Below are 26,165 nucleotides of genomic sequence, written 5' to 3'. Positions count from 1 at the left end.
TTTCCCCTCTCTCTCTCTAACCCAGGGATCACTGGACAGTGATCAAGAGCAGGAACCCTGGCTGATTTCCCCTCTCTCTCCCTAACCCAGGGATCACTGGAAAGTGATCAGGAGCAGGAACCCTGGCTGATTTCCCCTCTCTCTCTCTAACCCAGGGACCACTGGACATTGATAAGGAGCAGGAACCCTGGCTGATTTCCCCTCTCTCGCTCTAACCCAGGGATCACTGGACAGTGATCAGGAGCAGGTACTCTGACTGATTTCCCCTCTCTCTCTCTCTAACCCAGGGATCACTGGACAGTGATCAGGAGCAGGAACCCTGGCTGATTTCCCCTCTCTCTATCTAACCCAGGGATCACTGGACAGTGATCAGGAGCAGGAACCCTGGCTGATTTCCCCTCTCTCGCTCTAACCCAGGGATCACTGGACAGTGATCAGGAGCAGGAAGCCTGGCTGATTTTCCCTCTCTCTCTCTCTAACCCAGGGATCAATGGACAGTGATCAGGAGCAGGAAGCCTGACTGATTTCCCCTCTCTCTCTAACTCATCCCGGCCCCGGGTCACTGTCTGTGTGGAGTTTGCACATTCTCCCCATGTCTGCGTGAGTCTCACCCCCAGAACCCAAAAAGATGTGCAGGGTAGGTGGATTGGCCGCGCTAAATTGCCGCTTAATTGGAAAAAAATGAATTGGGTACTCTAAATTTATATATTTTTTAAAAGAGCTTGATGAATTGAATTTAAATGCTACCAGCTGCCGTGGTGGGATTTGAACCAGTGCCCCCCAGAATATTAATCCTGAGCTGCCGGATTACTTATCCAGCGACATGACCACCTCGCCACCTTCTCCCTAAAATTCTGGCCCATCGGCCTCACAATGACCGGCTTCGCACCGCTAGTCTCCTTTTTCACTCGGGAGGAGGCTCTGGGAGGAACTGAGGAGGTATTGATTGGCAGTGGGGACACTTGACCTGAAACGCCCTCATCGTGGAGGGGGTGGTGGGTGGTCGGGTGACACTTGCTGGGTGCATCACCGAGCACGGACCCAAGCTGTAGCTCGTGGTGCCGAGCGCGAGAACCTGCTTGCCTTGTGATTGTTTTTTGACTCAAAGGGCCGAATGGCCTCCTTCTGCACTGTAAATTCAATGATAATCTATGATTAATCTAGGACAAAGGTTCGGCACAACATCGTGGGCCGAAGGGCCTGTTCTGTGCTGTATTTTCTATGTTCTATGTATGTTATTGGTTGCTCAGAAGCGATAGCTGTGATTTACGATCGTCACCTTGCCTCAGTTTCTACCTGTAGATGCCGCCTACAGCCCTCCCATCGTGCTGAAGGTGCTGGATTATCGGGCATTCGGATACAAGCCAGTGGTGGGACAGACAGCGGTGAAATCGCTCAGCGGGTTCTTCTGCGACCCTTTCGCCGGCACAGCCGATAGTGAAGGTAACCAGCGGACGCTTAACAAATTGACTTGAAGGTTTATGCCTGCCGTGCGTCCCACCCTTTTTGAGTTGAATTGAACCATAGAATTAGAATCATAGCATTTACAGTGCAGGAGGCCATTCAGCCCATCGAGTCTGCACCGGCTCTTGGAAAGCGCACCCTACCCAAGCCCACACCTCCACCCTATCCCCACAACCCAGTAACCCCACCAAACACTAAGGCAGTTTTGGACACCAAGGGCAATTTAGCGTGGCCAATCCACCTAACCTGCACATCTTTGGACTGTGGGAGGAAACCGGAGCACCCGGAGGAAACCAACGCACACACGGGGAGAACGTGCAGACTCCACACAGACAGTGACCCAAGCCGGGAATCGAACCTGGGACCCTGGAGCTGTGAAGCAATTGTGCTATCCACATTGCTACCGTGCTGCCCTGACGAAGTTCTGACAAAGGTTCCTGGTTCGAGTCCCACTCCGGGCCTTGAGCAGGGAGATCAAGGCCGACACTCCAGCGCGGCACCGAGGGAATGCCACACTGTCGGAGGTGCAGATGAGGCGTTGAGCTGAGGCCTCGGATGGATCTGAAAGAATCCGCGGCGTCATTTCAAGGAAGGAGCTTGGGGGGGGGGGATTTACCCCTGGCGCCCTGCCCGCAGTCTCTCCCTCAGTCTCCCTCACAAAAGACATGTTAGCTGGTCATCGTCACGTAGCTGTGGATGTTCCGCTGTGCGCATGTTAGCCGCTGCGTTCCCCAAGTTATAAACGTGACGGCATCTCAGTCGTGCTTCATCGGCCTCTTGGGATTGTGGAAGTCGTCCCGTAAATGCAAAGTTTTTTTTTAATACAGCCCGTTTAAAGAATTTAGCATCGGAACTAGAATCGGAGAATGGCTGTGTGGAGTCTGCACGTTCGATGCTCCATACACGCATCCCCCCCCCCCGCCCCTCGCCAGCAGATAGACAAGTGGGAATTCCGACTGACCATTCTTCACGCCCCCCCCTGTCGGTTGCCATCTTTTTGAGAGCAAATCCCACTCTTCTGCCAGTTTAAGGAATGAACGTGTTTCAGAGGGGGTGGTGGAGGCAGGCGCGATTGAGGTATTCAAAAGGGAATGGGATTGCGACCTGGAAAGAAAGAACATGTACGGTTATGGGGGTAAGGTAAAGGGTTTAACGGCTGGCACGCACACAATGAACCAAAAGGCCTCTTTCCGTGCTGTAAAACTCTACGACTGTAACTTCGGAGAGCCAGTGCAGTCGATGGGCCAAATGGCCTCCTCCTGCGCTGTAGGGAATCTGTGTTTCGCATCTGCAAGATCTAACGGCGGCACGATGGTCAACACTGCTGCCTCACAGCACCAGGGACTCGGGTTCGATTCCGGCCTTGGGTCCCTGTCTCTGCGGAGTCTGCACGTCCTCCCCGTGTCTGCGTGGGTTTCCTCCGGGTGCTCCAGTTTCCTCCCACAGACCAAAGGTTAGGTGGATTGGCCGTGATAAATCGCCCCTGAGTGTCCAAAAGGATAGGTGGCGTCATGGGGATAGAGTGGGCCTAGTTAGGGTGCTCTTTCCAAGGGCCGGTGCAGACCCGCTGGGCTGAATGGCCTCCTTCTGCACTGTGATTCTATGAAACTATCAAAATAACCTTGGAGACACCTTCTCCTTCACAGGATAACTAATATCTGCTGCACCACACCAGACCAGAAAGGTTATAACTATCAGGGAAGCCTGAATCGACTGGGGGTTCTATTCTCTGGAAAAGGGAAGACTGGGGTGATCTGAGAATGATCTTAAAAATGGTGAAGGGGTTGACAAGGTAGAGGTGGAAAACGTGTTTCCATTGCGGGGGCGGGGGGGGGGGGGGGGGGAAGACTAGTATTAGGGGCTAGAAATATGCAATAGTTACTCTTAAATCCAATTCAGGAGAATCATCTTTATCCAGAGAGTTGTGAGAATGTGGAACTCGCTGCCGCAGCGAGTGGTTGAGGTGCATAAAAGGGGGAGGCCGGATTCATTGGGAGGGAGAAAGATGACGAAGGACCTGTTGAAGAGTGGGAGGAGCAGGCTGCTGTGGAATTTTAGACACCAGCGTAGACGAGTTGGGCAGAATGGCCTAATTCTGTGCTGTGGATTCGATGCTCCATACACGCATTCCCCCCCTCGCCAGCAGATGGACAAGTGGGAATTCCGACTGACCATTCTTCACGTTACGTGAAGGCTCAGCAGTGAAGCTCAGTACCGCCTAGTTCCCCAATGTGCCACTGGGGGCAGACCACGCGGAATGAGGACCGGGTGATGTCCTCCGGAATGAAATGAAAGCAGATTTTTCCGCATCTTTTTAATTGAAAGCTCTCTTCCCAAGATGGCACAATAACCTCTGTCAAGAGTTTCAATGTCGAAGCACCCAACATTGAGGTAAGAGGACATTTTGGAATACAACTGTTGGGAAGGGTGAGGAAAAATAGACGATGAGAGATGGAAACGATCTGGGAGGCAAGAAACACACGGCAAAGGGCGGCACGGTGGCGCAGTGGTTAGCACTGCTGCCTCACGGCGCCAAGGACCCGGGTTCAATCCCGGCCCTGGGTCACTGTCCGCGTGGAGTTAGCACATTCTCCCCGTGTCTGCGTGGGTTTCGCCCCCACAACCCAAAGACGTGCAGGGTAGGTGGATAGTCCCTTAATTGGAAAAACAAGAATTGGGTCCGCTAAATTTTAAAACAAAGGAACACCCGCCAAATTATCTTTGACGGCGATTTGGGTCCCACCTCAACGCCCAAACCATTTTCATCTCTCTTATTCCATAATGTGTTCCCGTGTGGCAGCATCTCAGGAACAGGATTGTACAGATCGTAGAGCGAAATTCTCCATCCCGCCCCGCCACATTTCTGCCCCGACCCACCGGCGGGAGTCTCCGTAACACCGGCCGGTCAATGGGGTTTCCCATTGTGGGGCAGCCCCACGCCGTCGGGAAAACCCCGGGCGCCGGCAAAACGGAGACTCCCGCCGGCGGAGAATGACGCCCATAATCTGAGAATCTCTCCAGCCGTCCGTGGGATTCGCCTATGTTTCAGTTAAAGGGAAATTTCAACTGTATCTAACCCCGTGCTGTACCTGTCCTGGGAGTGTTTGATGGGGACAGTGTAGAGTGAGCTTTACTCTGTATCTAACCCCGTGCTGTACCTGTCCTGGGAGTGTTTGATGGGGACAGTGTAGAGGGAACTTTACTCTGTATCTAACCCCGTGCTGTACCTGTCGTGGGGGTGTTTGATGGGGACAGTGTAGAGGGAGCTTTACTCTGTATCTAACCCAGTGCTGTACCGGTCCTGGGAGTGTTAGATGGGGACAGTGTAGAGGGAGCTTTACTCTGTATCTAACCCCGTGCTGTACCTGTCCTGGGAGTGTTTGATGGGGACAGTGTGGAGGGAGCTTTACTCTGTATCTAACCCCGTGCTGTACCTGTCCTGGGAGTGTTTGATGGGGACAGTGTGGAGGGAGCTTTACTCTGTATCTAACCCCGTGCTGTACCTGTCCTGGGAGTGTTTGATGGGGACAGTGTAGAGGGTGCTTTACTCTGTATCTAAACCCGTGCTGTACCTGTCCTGCGAGTGTTTGATGGGGACAGTGTAGAGGGAGCTTTACTGTGTATCTAACCCCGTGCTGTACCTGTCCTGCGAGTGTTTGATGGGGACAGTGTAGAGGGAGCTTTACTCTGTATCTAACCCCGTGCTGTACCTGTCCTGGGAGAGTTTGATGGGGACAGTGTAGAGGGAGCTTTACCCTGTATCTAACCCCGTGCTGTACCTGTCCTGGGAGTGTTTGATGGGGACAGTGTAGAGGGAGCTTTACTCTGCATCTAACCCCGTGCTGTACCTGTCCTGGGAGTGTTTGATGGGGACAGTGTAGAGGGAGCTTTACTCTGTATCTAACCCCGTGCTGTACCTGTCCTGGGAGTGTTTGATGGGGACAGTGTAGAGGGAGCTTTACTCTGTATCTAACCCCGTGCTGTACCTGTCCTGGGAGTGTTTGATGGGGACAGTGTAGAGGGTGCTTTACTCTGTATCTAAACCCGTGCTGTACCTGTCCTGCGAGTGTTTGATGGGGACAGTGTAGAGGGAGCTTTACTGTGTATCTAACCCCGTGCTGTACCTGTCCTGCGAGTGTTTGATGGGGACAGTGTAGAGGGAGCTTTACTCTGTATCTAACCCCGTGCTGCACCTGTCCTGGGAGTGTTTGATGGGGACAGTGTAGAGGGAGCTTTACTCTGTATCTAACCCCGTGCTGTACCTGTCCTGGGAGTGTTTGATGGGGACAGTGTAGAGGGAGCTTTACTCTGTATCTAACCCCGTGCTGTACCTGTCCTGGGAGTGTTTGATGGAGACAGTGTAGAGGGAGCTTTACTCTGTATCTAACCCCGTGCTGTACCTGTCCTGGGAGTGTTTGATGGGGACAGTGTACAGGGAGCTTTACTCTGTATCTAACCCCGTGCTGTACCAGTCCTGGGAGTGTTTGATGGGGACAGTGTAGAGGGAGCTTTACTCTGTATCTAACCCCGTGCTGTACCTGTCCTGGGAGTGTTTGAAGGGGACAGTGTAGAGGGAGCATTACTCTGTATCTAACCCCGTGCTGTACCTGTCCTGGGAGTGTTTGATGGGGACAGTGTAGAGGGAGCTTCACTCTGTATCTAATCCCGTGCTGTACCTGTCCTGGGAGTGTTTGATGGGGACAGTGTAGAGGGAGCTTTACTCTGTATCTAACCCCGTGCTGTACCTGTCCTGGGAGTGTTTGATGGGGACAGTGTAGAGGGAGCTTTCCTCTGAATCTAATCCTGAGCTGTACCTGTCCTGGGAGTGTTTGATGGGGACACCGGAGAGGGAGCTTTACTCTGTATCTAACCCCGTGCTGTACCTGTCCTGGGAGTGTTTGATGGGGACAGTGTAGAGGGAGCTTTACTCTGTATCTAACCCCGTGCTGTACCTGTCATGGGAGTGTTTGATGGGGACAGTGTAGAGGGAGCTTTACTCTGCATCTAACCCCGTGCTGTACCTGTCCTGGGAGTGTTTGATGGGGACAGTGTAGAGGGAGCTTTACTCTGTATCTAATCCCGTGCTGTACCTGTCCTGGGAGTGTTTGATGGGGACAGTGTAGAGGGAGCTTTACTCTGTATCTAACCCCGTGCTGTACCTGTCCTGGGAGTGTTTGATGGGGACAGTGCAGAGGGAGCTTTACTCTGTATCTAACCCCGTGCTGTACCTGTCCTGGGAGTGTTTGATGGGGACAGTGTAGAGGGAGCTTTACTCTGTATCTAACCCCATGCTGTACCTGTCCTGGGAGTGTTTGATGGGGACAGTGTAGAGGGAGCTTTACTCTGTATCTAACCTCGTGCTGTACCTGTGCTGGGAGTGTTTGATGGGGACAGTGTAGAGGCACCTTTACTCTGTTTCTAACCCCGTGCTGTACGTGTCCTGGGAGTGTTTGATGGGGACAGTGTAGAGGGAGGTTTACTCTGTATCTAACCCCGTGCTGTACCTGTCCTGGGAGTGTTTGATGGGGACAGTGTAGAGGGAGCTTTACTCTGTATCTAACCTCGTGCTGTACCTGCCCTGGGAGTGTTTGATGGAGACAGTGTAGAGGGAGCTTTACTCTGTATCTAACCCCGTGCTGTACCTGTCCTGGGAGTGTTTGATGGGGACAGTGTAGAGGGAGCTTTACTCTGTATCTAACCCCGTGCTGTACCTGTCCTGGGAGTGTTTGATGGGGACAGTGTAGAGGGAGTTTTACTCTGTATCTAGCCCGGTGCTGTACCAGTCCTGGGAGTGTTTGATGGGGACAGTGGAGAGGGAGCTTTACTCTGTATCTAATCCTGTGTTGCATGCCATGATGTTAAATCTGTTCAGTTGAAATGTGTTGCCCTTTAGAGCTCATTTGCAGAGGATGACAGGAAGCTGGTATGGGAAGATACCGAAGGACAGCTGGTGAGTCACCATGGAGCAACACGTGAACCCTCGCTTTGTTCGTCTCTCTCTCTCTCTCTCTCCGGCATTTCTGCCCTGCTGTCCCTGGACGATATGCAAACTCTGAAGCTCCTCTGCAGCTCTGCCGCCCTCCCAAGAGTCGGAAAACGCGTGGAAAGTGAGAATGATCCTCACTCTCCACCCGGAAGCAACTCAGGTTTGCCCTCTTTTTATAGCCGCCTAGCGAAGGTGGCCAATCACGTTATAAACCCTGCCAACTGCTAGGCCCAGCATTTGTTGCCCAGCCCTAACTGCCCCTTGAGAAGGTGGGGGTGAGCCGCCATCTTGAGCCGCTGCAGTCCGTGTGGTGTAGGTACACCCACAGTGCTGCTAGGGAGGGAAACCCAGGATTTTGCCCCAGCGACAGTGAAGGAACGGCCGATATATTTCCAAGTCGGGATGGTGAGTGACTTGGAGGGGACCCTCCAGGTGGTGGGGATCCCAGGTATCTGCTGCCCTTGTCCTTCCAGGTGGTAGAGGTCGTGGATCTGATGCTGTCGAAGGGGCCTTGGCGAGTTCTGTTTACAACTGCACCATTTCCCAGTGTCAAGCCTCCCATATTCAGTATTTTTTTAAAAATAAATGTTTTTATTCTCCACTTTCACATTTTCCTTCAAAATTTACACCCCAACCACAGACAGTAAACGGTAACAAATACAAAATCAATCCCCTGAACAATACCAACGATCCCATCCTCCCACCACCCCAAACAACGGCCACCTGTCAATATATGCATCCAATAAACCAAACCCTCCCACAGTGGAAACAAAAAACAAAGGAGAAAAAGAAAAAGGAGTCCGGGACCGCCCATGGTCACCATTAACCTATAGAGTCCCCCCCCCCCCCCCCCCCACCCCACCCCACCCCTACACTCAACGCCATCCAGCCTCTGAAAGAGTACCGTACATGATACCCAAGAGTTGTACAACCCCCCCCCCCCCCCCCCCCCGCCGCCCATCTCCAACTCCTCCCGTCCACTGCCTCCTGTAAAACTCCTCCCCCCAACCTCGGTTCCTTCCCCCCAACTTTCCACCCCGGCTAGACCACTCGGACCCTGTTCTGCCAGGCTCCGATGGCCGCAGCCCCTCACCCCACCTCACTCCCGTTCACTGGCTGGCTTAAACCGGCCAGCGTGGAGGCCCCCGCCCGGGTCCCTGTCTCACTTGCCCGGCCCCAGGAAAGCCCAAAGATCCCCTTTTAGCACACAAACCCTGCATATCCACCTACACCCCAAAGAGCCCTCATTTCGAGTGAAAGTCCCATCACTTCCCTTGTCCAAATATAGACAATAGCCTTTAGCCCATACACCCGCACGCAGTGAAACAAAAAAAAATAAGAAAATACAGTCATGAGGTAACATCGGCACATGGCCATCCCTCAATTTGTCAGTTCTGCCACAGTCCTTCTGCCTTCGCAAACTCCTCCGCTGCTTCCGCCGTTCCAAAATAAAAGTCCCTGAGCTTGTAAGTCACCCTCAGCTTCACTGGATATGCAATGCCGCACTGCACCTTGCGAATGTACAGTGCCCTCTTCACCCGGTTGAAGGCAGCCCGCCTCCTCGCCAGCTCCACCGTAAAGTCCTGGTATACACCATGGATGTTATCTATCTTGACTTCCAAAAGGCCTTTGATAAGATGCCTCACGGGAGACTGCTGAGTAAAATAAGGGCCCATGGTATTCGAGGCAAGGTACTAACATGGATTGACGATTGGCTGTCAGGCAGAAGGCAGAGAGTTGGAATAAAAGGTTATTTTTCGGAATGGCAACCGGTGATGAGTGGTGTCCCGCAGGGTTAAGTGTTGGGGCCACAGCTGTTCTCTTTATATATTAACAATCTAGATGACAGGACTGGTGGCATTCTGGCTAAGTTTGCCGATGATACAAAGATAGGTGGAGGGGCAGGTAGTATTGAGGAGGTGGGGAGGCTGAAGAAAGATTTAGACAGTTTAGGAGAGTGGTCCAAGAAATGGCTGATGAAATTCAACGTGGGCAAGTGCGAGGTCTTGCACTTTGGAAAAAAGAATAGAGGCATGGACTATTTTCTAAACGGTGACAAAATTCATAATGCTGAAGTGCAAAGGGACTTGGGAGTCCTAGTCCAGGATTCTCTAAAGGTAAACTTGCAGGTTGAGTCCGTAATTAAGAAAGCAAATGCAATGTTGTCATTCATCTCAAGAGGCTTGGAATATAAAAGCAGGGATGTACTTCTGAAGCTTTATAAAGCATTAGTTAGGCCCCATTTAGAATACCGTGAGCAATTTTGGGCCCCACACCTCAGGAAGGACATACTGGCACTGGAGCAGGTCCAGCAGAGATTCATACGGATGATCCCAGGAATGGTAGGCCTAACATACGATGAACGTCTGAGGATCCTGGGATTATATTCATTGGCGTTTAGGAGGTTGAGGGGAGATCTAATCGAAACTTACAAGTTAATGAATGGCTTAGATAAGGTGGACGTAGGGAAGTTGTTTCCATTAGCAGGGGAGACTAGGACCCGGGGGCACAGCCTTAGAATAAAAGGGAGTCACTTTAGAACAGAGATGAGGAGAAATTTCTTCAGCCAGAGAGTGGTGGGTCTGTGGAATTCATTGCCACAGAGGGCGGTGGAGGCCGGGACGTTGAGTGTCTTTAAGACAGAAGTTGATAAATTCTTGATTTCTCGAGGAATTAAGGGCTATGGAGAGAGCGGGTAAATGGAGTTGAAATCAGCCATGATTGAATGGTGGAGTGGACTCAATGAGCCGAATGGCCTTACTTCCACTCCTATGTCTTATGGTCTTCCACGTGTACCAGCTCCAGCCCACTGCACCACCCGCTTCTGCTTGGCCCAGCTCCGGACTTTCTCCTTCACACTGTACCTACGGAAGCACAGAGTCACTACCCTTGGCGGCTCACTCGCCTTTGGTACAGGCCTCCACGACCGATGAGCCCGATCCAGTTCATATCGGGAGGGATCCTCCCCCTCCCCCAATAGTTTCGGCAGCATCGTGGCAAAATACTCAGTTGGCTTCGGTCCTTCAACTCCTTCGGGCAGCCCCACAATCCTCAAATTCTGTCGCCTGGATCTGTTTTCCAGGTCTTCCAATTTTCCTCACAGATCCTTGTTAATGTCCATCACCTTCCGCATCTCCTTCCCCATCGAGGCAAGTTGATCACCGTGCTGCAATAACGTCCCCTCCACTTCCTTCAGCGCCTCCCCTTGCTCTCTGCGCTCGCCACTGCTCACCGGGGAAATCGCCTCCTCCACCAGCGCACTCAAAACCTCTCTCATCTCCTTCCTCATTGTCTCCATGTATCTTGTAAACTGCCTTTCGAATTCCGCAGCCATCACCTTAGTTATTTCTTCAGCCGTAAGCAATGCGGCCTCCCCTGGTGCTCCAGCCTCCATTTTCCTTGGTGACCCCGCGGTGACCTTTCCACTCCCCGGCGGACCTTCAGCTGTTTTCTTTACGGATGATTTTTTGCTCACCCTCGACATTTTTCTTCACTGTGCCTTCACTTCTCCCTGCTTTTGCCGCCTTCGCGGACCCTGGGACCGGGCTTAAAGCCCCGAAAATGCCGTTCCCGAACGGGAGCCCTCCATTGTGCGGCCGCCTCCCGCCCGCCGTCACCGGAAGTCCCATCTCCAGTATTAATAGTGAATTAGTGAGACTGGTGAAGCTGAATTTGTTCTCCTTCGAGCAGAGGAGGTTAAGGCAAGACAGTAGTGCTCGAAACCTTTTTTTAATATAAATTTAGAGTACCCAATTATTTTTTTCCAATTAAGGGGCAATTTAGCATGGCCACAGAAATGAAAATTGCTTATTGTCACAAGTAGGCTTCAAATGAAGTTACTGTGAAAAGCCCCTAGTCGCCACATTCCGGCACCTGTTCGGGGAGACTGGTACGGGAATTGAACCGTGCTGCTGGCCTGCCTTGGTCTGCTTTAAAAGCCAGCGATTTAGCCCAGTGTGCTAAACCAGCCCCTCCTACAATCCACCTACCCTGCACATCTTTGGGTTGTGGGTGTTAGACCCACACAAACCCGGGGAGAATGAGGGGCTGTTTAGCACAGGGCTAAATCGCTGGCTTTGAAAGCAGAGCAAGTCAGGCCAGCAGCACGGTTCAATTCCCGTACCGGCCTCCCCGAACAGGCGCCGGAATGTGGCGACTAGGGGCTTTTCACAGTAACTTCATTTGAAGCCTACTTGTGACAATAAGCGATTTTCATTTCATTTCATTTCAAACTCCACACGGACAATGACCCAGGGCCGGGATCGAACCTGGGCCCTCAGCGCCTTGAGGCAGCAGTGCTGACCACTGCTGTGTCGCCCGAAGTGCTCGAAACCTTGAGGGAATTTTAATAGATACTGAAAAACTGTTCCTTGGGCAGAGCTGCCAACAGACTGGGGTCGCAGATTTAAGGTAATCGGCCACAATATGCCTGGGGTAGGTGCAGTGGTTAGCACTGGGACTACGGCGCTGAGGACCCGGGTTCGATCCCGGCCCCGGGTCACTGTCCGTGTGGAGTTTGCACATTCTCCCCGTGTCTGCGTGGGTTTCACCCCCAAAACCCAAAGATGTGCAGGGTAGGCGGATTGGCCACGCTAAATTGCCCCTTAACTTGGAAAAAAAATAAGAATTGGGTTCTCGAAATTTATTTTTAAAAATATGCCAGGGATGAGGATGATTCTTTTTAATGCAGTGAATTGTGATCTTAAAGGGCTGCCTGAAAGTGCAGAGGAAGCAGATTCAATAATAACTTTCAAAAGGGCGCTTGGGGTGTTGCTAACTTTCCGGTTGGTTCAATTGCTCTGTTTTATTACCTTTGCTCTCGAGTCGCCAGGTATCTTTTTTTTAAAATCTATTTTATTCAAATGTTTTATTCGGCCAAACAAAACAGTACAAAATTTTTTCCCTTTTACAACAATAAAACAATATAAATAATAGTGACCATTTTTAACAAATAAATAAATAATATATAAACTAAATGGTAACTGCCATAACAAAATATTAACTCTCCCAAATAATAAAGTCAAACAAGCCAATGTACATGTCCAAGTAAAAATATCCATACAAAAACACCCCTGAGGACCCCCCCGAGCCCCCCCCCCCGGGTTGCTGCTGCTACTTTCCCATTTCCTTTATCGTTCTGCGAGATAGTCAATGAACGGTTGCCACCGCCTGGTGAACCCTTGAGCCGAACCTCTTAGTGCGAACTTTATCCGTTCCAGTTTTATAAACCCTGCCATGTCGTTTATCCAGGCCTCCACGCCCGGGGGTTTAGCTTCCTTCCACATTAACAATATCCTTTGCCGGGCTACTAGGGACGCAAAGGCCAAAACATCAGCCTCTCTCGCCTCCTGCACTCCCGGCTCTTCTGCAACCCCGAATATAGCCAACCCCCAGCTTGGCTCGACCCGGACCCCCACCACCTTCGAAAGCACATTTGCCACCCCACCCAGAACCCATGCAGTGCCGAGCATGACCAAAACATGTGGGTGTGGTTCGCTGGGCTTCTCGCGCATCTCCCGCACCTATCCTCTACCCCGAAAAATTTACTGAGCCTTGCTCCGGTCATATGCGCCCTGTGCAAGACCTTGAATTGTATCAGGCTAAGCCTGGCACACGAGGACAAAGAGTTTACCCTGCGTAGGGCATCTGCCCACAGCCCCTCTTCGATCTCTTCCCCCAGCTCTTCTTCCCATTTTCCCTTCAGCTCATCCACCATGATCTCCCCCTCGTCTCTCATTTCCCTGTATATTTCTGACACCCTACCATCCCCCACCCATGTCCCCAAAATCACTCTATCCTGAATCTCCTGCGTCGGGAGCTGCGGAAATTCCCTCACCTGTTGCCTCACAAAAGCCCTCAATTGCATATACCGAAATGCATTCCCCTGGGGCAACCCGTATTTTTCCGTCAGCGCTCCCAGACTCGCAAACGTCCCGTCTAGGAACAGATCCCTCAGTTGCACAATCCCTGCTCTCTGCCATGTTCTAAATCCCCCATCTATTCTCCCCGGGACAAACCTATGATTATTCCTTATCGGGGACCGCACCGAGGCTCCCGTCATTCCCTTATGCCGTCTCCACTGCCCCCAAATTTTCAGCGTTGCCACCACCACTGGACTTGTGGTGTATTTCTTCGGGGAGAACGGCAACGGCGCCGTCGCCATTGCTTGTAGGCTGGTTCCTTTACAGGACGCCATTTCCAGTCTCTTCCACGTCGCTCCCTCCCCTTCTCCCATCCACTTACACACCATTGAGATATTGGCGGCCCAATAATAATCACTTAAGCTCGGCAGTGCCAGTCCCCCACTATACCTGCTACGCTGCAAAAAACCCTCCTCACTCTCGGGGTCTTCCCAGCCCACACAAAGCTCATAACACTCTTCACTTTTTGAAAAAAGCCCTCGTAACCATCACCGGGAGGCACTGGAACACAAAAAGAAATCTCGGGAGGACTACCATTTTGACCGCCTGCACCCTGCCCACCAGTGACAGGGACACCATGTCCCATCTCTTAAAATCCTCCTCCATCTGTTCCACCAATCGTGTTAAATTAAGCCTATGTAGGGTTCCCCAGTTCCTGGCTATCTGGATCCCTAAGTACCGGAAATCTCTTGTTACCCTCCTCAGTGGTAAATCATCTATTCCCCTGCTCTGCTCCCCCGGATGCACCACAAACAACTCACTCTTCCTCATATTCAATTTGTACCCCGAAAATTCCCCAAACTCCCTGAGTGTCCACATTATCTCAGGCACCCCCTCCACTGGGTCCGCAACATACAGCAATAGATCATCTGCATACAATGATACCCGGTGTTCTTTTCCTCCCCTGAGTACTCCCCTCCACTTCCTAGAGCCCCTCAGTGCTATGGCCAGCGGCTCAATTGCCAATGCAAACAGTAACGGAGACAGGGGACACCCCTGTCTTGTCCCTCTATAAAGACGGAAGTAGTCGGACCTCTGCCTGTTCGTGATCACACTTGCCACCGGGGCCCTATATCGCAGCTGTACCCATCCAATAAACCCCTCTCCAAAACCAAATCTCTTCAACACTTCCCATAGGTAGTCCCACTCCACTCTGTCAAATGCTTTCTCAGCGTCCATCGGCACCACTATCTCCGCCTCCCCCTCCGGCGGGGGCATCATCATCACCCCTAGCAGCCTCCGTATATTCGTGTTCAGCTGTCTCCCCTTAACGAACCCAGTTTGATCCTCGTGAACCACCCCCGGGACACAATCCTCTATCCTTGTCGCCATCACCTTGGCCAGGAGCTTAGCATCCACGTTCAGGAGGGAAATAGGCCTGTAAGACCCACACTGCAGTGGGTCTTTTTCCTTCTTTAAGAGTAATGATATCGTCGCCTCCGACATAGTCGGGGGCAACTTCCCCCTTTCCCTGGCCTCATTAAAGGTTCTCATCAAAAGCGGGGCCAGTAGGTCCATGTATTTCCTATAAAATTCCACCGGGAACCCATCCGGTCCCGGGGCCTTCCCCGCCTGCATGCTCCCAATCTCCTTTACCACCTCTTCCACCTCAATCCGTGCTCCCAGTCCCGCCCTCTCCTCCTCCTCCACCTTCGGGAATTTCAGCCGACCTAGGAAGTGCATCATTCCCTCCTTCCCTTCCGTGGGCTGAGCCTTATACAGCCTATCGTAGAATGCCTTAAACACCCCATTCACCCCCTCCGCTCCCCGTTCCATCTCACCTTCCTCATCCCTCGCCGCTCCCCTCTTCCTCAGTTGTTGGGCCAGTAACCGGCTCGCCTTCTCTCCATACTCATACTGTACTCCCTGTGCCCTCCTCCACTGTGCTTCTGCCTTGCCCGTGGTCAGCAGGTCAAATTCCATATGTAGCCTTTGTCTTTCCCTGTACTGTCCCTCCTCCGGAGCCTCTGCATATTGCCTGTCTACCCTCAGAAGTTCTCTCAACAGTCGCTCCCTTTCTTTGCTCTCTTGCTTCCCTTTATGGGCCCTTATGGATATCAGCTCCCCTCTAACCACCGCCTTCAGCGCCTCCCAGACCACTCCCACCTGGACCTCTCCGTTATCATTAAGCTCCAGGTACCTTTTGATACACCCCCTCACCCTTAGACTTACCCCCTCATCCGCCAACAACCCCATATCCAATCTCCAGAGTGGGTGCTGCTCCTTTTCCTCTCCTACCTCCAGATCTACCCAATGTGGAGCGTGGTCCGAAATGGCTATGGCCATGTACTCCGTCCCTGTCACCTTCGGAATCATTGCCCTTCCCAGGACAAAAAAGTCTATCCGTGAATACACCTTGTGAACATGGGAGAAAAATGAAAACTCCTTACTCCTAGGCCTAATAAATCTCCAGGGGTCTACTCCTCCCATCTGCTCCATGAAGTCCTTAAGCACCCTGGCCGCTGCCGGCCTCCTCCCGGTCTTAGACCTAGACCGGTCCAGCCCTGGATCAAGCACCGTATTGACGTCTCCCCCCATTACCAGCTTTCCCGCCTCCAGGTCCGGGATACGCCCCAGCATACGCTTCATGAAGTTTACATCATCCCAGTTTGGGGCGTATACATTCACCAGAACCACCGCCTCCCCTTGCAATCTGCCACTCACCATCACGTATCTACCCCCACTGTCCGCCACTATGGTCTTTGCCTCAAACAGTACCCGTTTCCCCACTAAAATAGCCACCCTCCCATTCTTCGCATCTAAGCCCGAATGGAACACCTGCCCCACCCATCCTTTACGTAGTCTAACCTGATCTGCCAGTTTCAGGTGTGTCTCCTGCAACATGACCACATCTGCCTTTAATTTCTTTAGGTGTGCGAGTACCCGCGCCCTTTTAATCGGCCCATTCAGCCCTCTCACGTTCCACGTGATCAACTGGGTTGGGGGGCTCTTTACCCCGCCCCCCCCATGTCGACTAGCCATCCCCTTTTCTAACCCAGCTCCTCACCCGGTTCCCACGTACCCGTATATCCCACCGACAGTGCTCTCCCGTCCCGACCACCCCGCCCCATAACAGCTCCCCCTTCCCCTCAGCAGCAGCAACCCAGTTAACTCCCCCCCCCCCCCCCACCCCCCTCCGCTAGATCCCTTTCTAGCGTAGTTGCACCCCCCATGTGCTCCCAGAAGTCAGCAAACTCTGGCTGACCTCAGCTTCCCCCGTTTGTCCTCGGCCCCTCATTGTGCGATGCCCCCTACGTCTTGCGTCCCCGTTCCCGCCACAATCACCATAGCGCGGGAGCAAAGCCCGCGTTTCCCACTCGGCCCCGCCCCTGATGGCGCAGTTCCCTTCTCCTTCCCCGTTCCTTCCCACCGCCACCCACAGTTCCCCATACTCCCCCCCCCCCCCCCCCCCCACGAGGGAAAAAGAGAAAAGTTACAAAATTGAAAAAATTCCCCCCCCTTCCCCTTCCTCGTCCCACATAATCACCCCACCACTTTATTACAGAAGCTTTTTCTCTCGTCAGACTATTCCAGCTTCTCGTTCACAATAAATGTCCACGCCTCTTCTGCCGTCTCAAAGTAGTGGTGCTTCCCTTGGTGTGTGACCCACAGTCTCGCCGCCTGCAACATTCCAAATTTAACCTTTTTGTGGAGCACCCCCTTGGCCCGGTTAAAACTTGCCCTCCTTCTCGCCACCTCCGCACTCCAATCCTGGTACACGCGGATCACCGCGTTCTCCCACCTGCAGCTCCGAGTTTTCTTCGCCCATCTTAGAACCATCTCTCTATCATTGTAGCGGTGAAACCTCACCACTATGGCTCGAGGTATTTCTCCTGCCTTTGGTCTTCGCGCCAGAACTCGATAAGCTCCCTCCACCTCCAAAGGGCCCGTCGGGGCCTCCGATCCCATTAGCGAGTGAAGCAACGTGCTCACATATGCCCAGACGTCCGCCCCCTCTGGGCCTTCGGGAAGACCCAAGACTCTTAAATTCTTCCTCCTCGAGTTATTCTCCAGGGCTTTCAACCTCTCCACACACCTTTTGTGCTGTGCCTCGTGCGTCTCTGTCCTTACCACCAGGCCCTGTATTTCATCCTCATTCTCCGCAGCCTTTGCCTTCACGACCCGAAGCTCCAACTCCTGGGTCCTCTGCGCCTCCTTTAGCCCTTCAATCGCCTGTAGCATCGGGGCCAACACCTCCTTCTTCAGCTCTTCCACACAGCGCCGCAGGAACTCTTGTTGCTCCGGGCCCCATACCAAACAGCCACCTTCCAACGCCATCTTGCTTCGAGCTTCCCTTCCTTGCCGCTGCTCCAGTGGATCCACTGCAATCCGGCCGCTATCCTCTCCTTTATCCATATTTATCCGGGGGGATTCCCTCCTATTTCACCGCACAATGATTTTGGCCGTTAATAATTGCAGTTGGGGCTCCTAATAAGAGCCCAAAAGTCAGTTTCAATGGGAGGTGCCGAAACATGCGACTTAGCGGGTCATCGCCGCACCCGGAAGTCTCGCCAGGTATCTTTATGATACCGCCACGAGGTTCAAGTCCTAGTAATGATCAATAACCCAATACACCGATTAGTAAGATTCAAATCAAAGCACATTTATTATACACAGTAATCGCTACTCATGCACAAATTCTACATCTAAGCTACTTCTATAACTAACAGGCCTATACTTAACTTCGGACTGGCCCACCAGGTCAGGGGAACAAATGGCCTTTTGTTCGGGTTCTGAGCCTGCGGGATTCGAAGTTGGTACGGATTGGTAGCTAGGAGCGCCTATCTCGTAGCGAACGTTGAATTAAGACTTACTTCTTTCGGTGGTCACTGCACCGGTTGGTTCGCGTTGCTGGGTGACCCGGGCAGGACGAAGAGATGAAGAGAGCGATTTGAACTTGGGGCTTAACTCTTATAGTCCCCAGGGGCTTCCCGCCTTTCGGGGCGGACCCTGTACCTGGTTCCAAGTGATTGGACTTTGTTCCAATCGCTTGGTTCGATTTCTCCAATACTGGAGCGGTTCCCTGATCGATGGGCGGTCTTGAGGTGTTCGTTAACCTCTTTTGTGTTGGGTCCTGTTGGCGCCGGGGAGTCTGGCTTAGTTTTGAGTGTCCCAAATGTTGCCATTGTTCCCGGGCATTGCTCATCAGTATGTAGATGGCTGCTACATTGTTATGCTGATGGTCGCTGGTATCGATGCTGTCTGGGCTTTTGCATAGTTAAATACACAGCAAACCCACACCTGCTGGTTTCTGCCTGTGTTGGCTGACTTTCCCATCAGCCTTTGCCGTTCGCCATTTTAAATCGGGAGTTGGCCAATTTAGGTGGCTACAGGGGAAGTCATGGAAAAGGAAAATTTGGCAGGGCTGTCGGGAGAGTGTGACAGATTGGACAGCTCTCTCAAAGAGCTGGCACATTCGTGGTTGGCCGAATGGCCTCCTTCTGCGCTCTTCGGCCTCACTGGGAATGTCACCTGACGGCTTGTTTCTGTATTCAAACGCTGCTTTGGAAAGCTTTGCCGCAAACATAGTACCGATAATATACTTCTGTTTGCTTTTCTTCAAGGAAGATAACGCCATTGATTGGTGGTGTAAATTCTACGCCTCGACCGGGGAGCACGATTACACGGACTATCTGATGCAGGGCTACGATACGATACAGGTAAGGGGGCTTTTTCATCTCTGGGCCCTACTATTCCTCAGACTTTTGGGAGCATTACAAACAAACAAAGAACAAAGAAATGTACAGCACAGGAACAGGCCCTTCGGCCCTCCAAGCCCGTGCCGACCATACTGCCCGACTAAACTACAATCTTCTACACTTCCTGGGTCCATATCCTTCTATTCCCATCCTATTCATATATTTGTCAAGATGCCCCTTAAATGTCCCTATCGTCCCTGCTTCCACTACCTCCTCCGGTAGCGAGTTCCAGGTACCCACTACCCTCTGCGTAAAAAACTTGCCTCGTACATCTACTCTAAACCTTGCCCCTCTCACCTTAAACCTATGCCCCCTAGTAATTGACCCCTCTACCCTGGGGAAAAGCCTCTGACTATCCACTCTGTCTATGCCCCTCATAATTTTGTATACCTCTATCAGGTCGCCCCTCAACCTCCTTCGTTCCAGTGAGAACAAACCGAGTTTATTCAACCGCTCCTCATAGCTAATGCCCTCCATACCAGGCAACATTCTGGTAAATCTCTTCTGCACCCTCTCTAAAGCCTCCACATCCTTCTGGTAGTGTGGCGACCAGAATTGAACACTATACTCCAAGTGTGGCCTAACTAAGGTTCTATACAGCTGCAACATGACTTGCCAATTCTTATACTCAATGCCCCGGCCAATGAAGGCAAGCATGCCGTATGCCTTCTTGACTACCTTCTCCACCTGTGTTGCCCCTTTCAATGACCTGTGGACCTGTACTCCTAGATCTCTTTGACTTTCAATACTCTTGAGGGTTCTACCATTCACTGTATATTCCCTACCTGCATTAGACCTTCCAAAATGCATTACCTCACATTTGTCCGGATTAAACTCCATCTGCCATCTCTCCGCCCAAGTCTCCAGACAATCTAAATCCTGCTGTATCCTCAGACAGTCCTCATCGCTATCCGCAATTCCACCAACCTTTGTGTCGTCTGCAAACTTACTAATCAGACCAGTTACATTTTCCTCCAAATCATTTATATATACTACAAAGAGCAAAGGTCCCAGCACTGATCCCTGTGGAACACCACTGGTCACAGCCCTCCAATTAGAAAAGCATCCCTCCATTGCTACCCTCTGCCTTCTATGGCCTAGCCAGTTCTGTATCCACCTTGCCAGTTCACCCCTGATCCCGCGTGACTTCACCTTTTGTACTAGTCTACCATGAGGGACCTTGTCAAAGGCCTTACTGAAGTCCATATAGACAACATCTACTGCCCTACCTGCATCAATCATCTTAGTGACCTCCTCGAAAAACTCTATCAAGTTAGTGAGACACGACCTCCCCTTCACAAAACCGTGCTGCCTCTCACTAATACGTCCATTTGCTTCCAAATGGGAGTAGATCCTGTCTCTAAGAATTCTCTCCAGTAATTTCCCTACCACTGACGTAAGGCTCACCGGCCTGTAGTTCCCGGGATTATCCTTGCTACCCTTCTTAAACAGAGGAACAACATTGGCTATTCTCCAGTCCTCCGGCACATCCCCTGAAGACAGCGAGGATCCAAAGATTTCTGTCAAGGCCTCAGCAATTTCCTCTCCAGCCTCCTTCAGTATTCTGGGGTAGATCCCATCAGGCCCTGGGGACTTATCTACCTTAATATTTTTTAAGACACCCAACACTCGTCTTTTTGGATCACAATGTGACCCAGGCTATCTACACCCCCTTCTCCAGACTCAACATCTACCAATTCCTTCTCTTTGGTGAATACTGATGCAAAGTATTCATTTAGTACCTCGCCCATTTCCTCTGGCTCCACACATAGATTCCCTTGCCTATCCTTCAGTGGGCCAACCCTTTCCCTGGCTACCCTCTTGCTTTTTATGTACGTGTAAAAAGCCTTGGGATTTTCCTTAACCCTATTTGCTAATGACTTTTCGTGACCCCTTCTAGCCCTCCTGACTCCTTGCTTAAGTTCCTTCCTACTTTCCTTATATGCCACACAGGCTTCGTCTGTTCCCAGCCTTTTAGCCCTGACAAATGCCTCCTTTTTCTTTTTGACGAAGCCTACAATATCACTCGTCATCCAAGGTTCCCGAAAATTGCCGTATTTATCTTTCTTCCTCACAGGAACATGCCGGTCCTGTATTCCTTTCAACTGACACTTGAAAGCCTCCCACATGTCAGATGTTGATTTGCCCTCAAACATCCGCCCCCAATCTATGTTCTTCAGTTCCCGCCTAATATTGTTATAATTAGCCTTCCCCCAATTTAGCACATTCATCCTCGGACCACTCTTATCCTTGTCCACCAGTACTTTAAAACTTACTGAATTGTGGTCACTGTTACCGAAATGCTCCCCTACTGAAACATCTACCACCTGGCCGGGCTCATTCCCCAATACCAGGTCCTGTACCGCCCCTTCCCTAGTATGACTGTTTACATATTGTTTTAAGAAGCCCTCCTGGATGCTCCTTACAAACTCCGCCCCGTCTAAGCCCCTGGCACTAAGTGAGTCCCAGTCAATATTGGGGAAGTTGAAGTCTCCCATCACCACAACCCTGTTGTTTTTACTCTTTTCCAAAATCTGTCTACCTATCTGCTCCTCTATCTCCCGCTGGCTGTTGGGAGGCCTGTAGTATACCCCCAACATTGTGACTGCACCCTTCTTATTCCTGATCTCTACCCATATAGCCTCACTGCCCTCTGAGGTGTCCTCTCGCAGTATAGCTGTGATATTCTCCTGAACAAGTAGCGCAACTCCACCTCCCCTTTTACATCCCCCTCTATCCCGCCTGAAACATCTAAATCCTGGAACGTTTAGCTGCCAATCCTGCCCTTCCCTCAACCAGGTCTCTGTAATGGCAACAACATCATAGTTCCAAGTAGTAATCCAAGCTCTAAGTTCATCTGCCTTACCCGTAATGCTCCTTGCATTAAAACATATGCACTTCAGGCCACCAGACCCGCTGTGTTCAGCAACTTCTCCCCGTCTGCTCTGCCTCAGAGCCACACTGTCCCTATTCCCTAGTTCTCCCTCAATGCTCTCACCTTCTGACCTATTGCTCCCGTGCCCACCCCCCTGCCATACTAGTTTAAACCCTCCCGTGTGACACTAGCAAACCTCGCGGCCAGGATATTTATGCCTCTCCGGTTTAGATGCAACCCGTCCTTCTTATACAGGTCACACCTGCCCCGGAAGAGCTCCCAGTGGTCCAGATAATGGAAACCCTCCCTCCTACACCAGCTGTTTAGCCACGTGTTTATCTGCTCTATCTTCCTATTTCTAGCCTCACTGGCACGTGGCACAGGGAGTAATCCCGAGATTACAACCCTCGAGGTCCTGTCTTTTAACTTTCTGCCTAGCTCCCTGAACTCCTGCTGCAGGACCTCATGCCCCTTCCTGCCTATGTCGTTAGTACCAATATGTACAACGACCTCTGCTTGTTTGCCCTCCCCCTTGAGGATTCCCTCTACCCGTTCGGAGACATCCTGGACCCTGGCACCAGGGAGGCAACATACCATCCTGGAGTCTCTTTCACGTCCACAGAAGCGCCTATCTGTGCCCCTGACTATAGAGTCCCCTATTACTATTACTCTTCTGCGCTTTGACCCTCCCTTCTGAACATCAGAGCCAGCCGTGGTGCCACTGCTCTGGCTGCTGCTGTTTTCCCCTGATAGGCTATCCCCCCGACAGTATCCAAAGGGGTATATCTGTTCGAGAGGGGGACAACCACAGGGGATTCCTGCACTGACTGCCTGCCCTTTACAGTGACCTGGGCCAAATTCACCAAGCTCCCGTCAGCAGTCAGCCGGCCTCTTGCCCTGTGTTCGCTGACTCACGTTGGCTCCAGATCTCACAACGCCTCACAAATCCTCCTCCTTGATTTCACATCCCTCCCCGGCCACGTCCCAGCCTCGCTCTGTAAGTGGCGATGAGATTTTAGTGCCTGTCTGAAAGTTTAGTTGGGGTTATGGGGGATCGGGAGGGTGCGTGGGCCTAGGTGGCCTGCTCTTTTGGAGGGTCGGTGCGGAACCGAGAGGCTCAATGACCGCCTTCTGCACTTTAGGGATTCTATGATTTCTGTCTACTGTCGTGACAGGGGAATCATCAAACATGGGACCCGAGGTTGGCTAGCCAGGCAGCAGTGGGTCGAACCCAGGTCCTCCGTGCCGTGAAGGCGGGCATTGATAAACCTTTGTGAAAAACATTGGATGGACCTAAACCGGATCCACACTTCAGGATGGCAGCACGGTAGCACAGCACTGCTGCCTCACAGCTCCAGGGTCCCGGGTTCGATTCCCGGCTTGGGTCACTGTCTGTGCGGAGTCTGCACGTTCTCCCCATGTCTGCGTGGGTGTCCTCCGGGTGCTCCGGTTTCCTCCCACAGTCCAAAGACGTGCTGTTCGGTGAATTGGACATTGTGAGTTCTCCCTCTGTGTACCTGATGCACGATCAATAACTCCTGAAGCGAGATTGGAGACAATTGAAGGCTTTAATACGCTAGATGTTTCCCCCAGCAGCGCAGGTACAGAAGAAAGCTGCTGGGGCGGCACGGGCTCTTATACCCCGCCTTGCAGGGCGGAGCTAACGTACAGGCTTAACCAATGGGAATGAGTACATTCTCCGCCAATGGCATTCCGGCATTACCAGGTACCGTAATCCTCCTAACACAGACTACCACATTCACCCCCTGTTAAAAAAGAGTCCGGCGGGGGTGATGGCTTCGTATTACAATGTGGTAAAGTGGTAGAAGTTACAGTTATGAAGGTACCGTAATACCTCTGTACAGCGTTTTGCCTCATTACAGCTTAACTATTCACAACAATAATGTACATTTCAAAATGAAGCAATTAGTCGATCGGGGGCCCTGGGCATCCTCTGCGATTGACGTAGCTTTGGTGGTGATGCCGGTGGAGGTTCGGGCGTCTGTGACTCCGGGAGCGTGGTTTTGGCTTCTGTGGCAGCTTCATCACCCCTAGACGGGGCCGGTGGAAGGACCGACTGACCTGGGAAGGGGGCAGCTGTGGGGTGCGCCGGTGGGAGGGAGGGTGGGACTGGTGGCAGGGGGGGGGGGGGGATCCAGCGGGCGCCAGGTCCCGTAGGGAGACCGTATTGTGTCGGCCGTCGGGGTACTGAGGGTTAGCGTGGAGGAGATGGACCCTCTCGACCAATAAGTCCGATTTGTGCGGCCGCACGTGTTTTCGGAGCAGGATGGGTCTGGGAGCTGCCAGCCAGGTCGGGAGTGAGGTCCCAGAGGAGGACTTCCTGGGGAAGACAAGGAGACGTTCGTGAGGTGTTTGGTTGGTCGTGGTACACAGCAGTGACCGGATGGAGTGGAGGGCATCCGGGAAGACTTCCTGCCAGTGGGAAACTGGGAGATTCCTGGACCGCAGGGCCAGTAGGACGGTCTTCCAGACCATTCCGTTCTCCCTCTCTACCTGTCCGTTTCCCCGGGGTTTGTAACTGGTCGTCCTGCTCGAGGCAATGCCCTTGCTGAGCAGGAATTGACGCAGTTCGTCGCTCATAAAGGAGGACCCCCATCACTGTGTATGTAGGCGGGGAAACCGAACAGCGTAAAGATACTATGGAGGGCTTTTATGACGGTGGTTGCGGTCATGTCGGGGCAGGGAATGACGAATGGGAACCGGGAGTACTCGTCAATCACGTTCAGGAAGTACGTGTTGCGGTCAGTGGAGGGGAGGGGGCCTTTGAAATCCATACTGAGGTGTTCAAAGGGACAGGAAGTCTTTATCAGGTGCGCTTTCTCTGGCCTGTAGAAGTGCGGCTTGCATTCCGCGCAGATTTGGCAATTCCTGGTGGCGGTCCTGACCTCCTCGATGGAGTAGGGCAGGTTGCGAGTCTCGAGGAAGTGGAAAAATCGAGTGACCCCGGGGTGGCAGAGGTCCTCGTGGAGGGCTCGGAGGCGGTCCACTTGTGCGTTGGCACATGTGCCACGGGGATAGGGCATCAGGAGGCTCGTTTAGCTTCCCGGGACGATACAAGATCTCATAGTTGTGGGTAGAGAGTTCAATCCTCCACCGCAAGATCTTGTTTTTTTATCTTGCCCCGCTGTGCATAATCGAACATGAAAGCAACCTACCGTTGGTCAGTGAGGAGAGTGAATCTCCTGCCGGCCAGGTAATGCCTCCAATGTCGCACAGCTTCTACTATGGCCTGGGCCCCCTTTTCGACTGAGGAACGGCGGATTTCGGAGGCGTGGAGGGTGCGTGAGAAGAAGGCCACGGGTCTGCCTGCTTGGTTGAGGGTGGCCGCCAGAGCTACGTCGGACGCGTCGCTCTCGACCTGGAAGGGGAGGGACTCGTCGATGGCATGCATCGCGGCCTTTGCAATGTCTGCTTTGATGCGGCTGAAGGCCTGGCGGGCCTCTATCGACAGGGGAAAAACTGTGGATTGGATCAGTGGACGGGCCTTGGCTGCACGCTGGGGACCCACTGGGCATAGTAGGAAAAAAAACCTAGGCAGCGCTTCAGGGCCTTGGAGCAGTGCGGGAAGGGGAACTCCATAAGGGGGCGCATGCGTTCAGGGTAGGGGCCTATCACTCCATTTCGCACTACGTAGCCGAGGATGGCTAGGCGGTCGGTGCTGAACACGCATTTATCCTTGTTCTATGTGAGGTTAAGGATTTTTGCGGTCTGGAGGAATTTTCGGAGGTTGGTGTCGTGGTCCTGCTGGTCGTGGCCGCAGATGGTGACATTATCGAGGTACGGGAATGTGGCCCGCAAACCGTACCGGTCAACCATTCGGTCCATCTCTCGTTGGAAGACCGCAACCCCATTAGTGACACCGAAGGGAACCCTTAAGAAGTAGTAGAGCCGCCCATCTGCTTCGAAAGCAGTGTATTTGCGGTCACTAGTGTGGATGGGGAGCTGGTGGTAGGCGGGCTTAAGATCCACCGTGGAAAAGACCTTGTATTGCGCGATCCTGTTGACCAGGTCGGATATGCAGGGGAGAGGGTACACGTCGTGCTGCGTAAACCTGTTGATGGTCTGACAGTAGTCGATGACCATCCTATGCTTCTCCCCGGTCTTTACAACCACTACTTGAGCTCTCCGGGGGCTGTTGCTAGCTTCAATGACACCTTCCCTCAGTAACCATTGGACCTCTGACCTAATAAAGATCCGGT

General features: G+C 52.3%; 1 protein-coding gene across 1 annotated transcript in view; it reads left to right on the top strand.

Moving 5' to 3' along the window:
- The window catches only part of LOC140397075 (myoferlin-like), a 183,794-nt gene that overhangs the window by 119,172 nt on the left and 38,457 nt on the right, over positions 1-26,165 (top strand). Inside the window, exons 32-35 of the mRNA XM_072486107.1 lie at positions 1,290-1,443; positions 3,803-3,855; positions 7,358-7,414; positions 18,936-19,031. Of these exons, the coding sequence (XP_072342208.1) occupies positions 1,290-1,443; positions 3,803-3,855; positions 7,358-7,414; positions 18,936-19,031 (360 nt within the window). The remainder of the gene's footprint in view (positions 1-1,289; positions 1,444-3,802; positions 3,856-7,357; positions 7,415-18,935; positions 19,032-26,165) is intronic.

This window comes from Scyliorhinus torazame, chromosome 20, assembly GCF_047496885.1.
Source record: "Scyliorhinus torazame isolate Kashiwa2021f chromosome 20, sScyTor2.1, whole genome shotgun sequence".
Lineage (NCBI taxonomy): Eukaryota > Metazoa > Chordata > Chondrichthyes > Carcharhiniformes > Scyliorhinidae > Scyliorhinus > Scyliorhinus torazame.
This window is presented reverse-complemented; position numbering and strand designations above follow the sequence as displayed.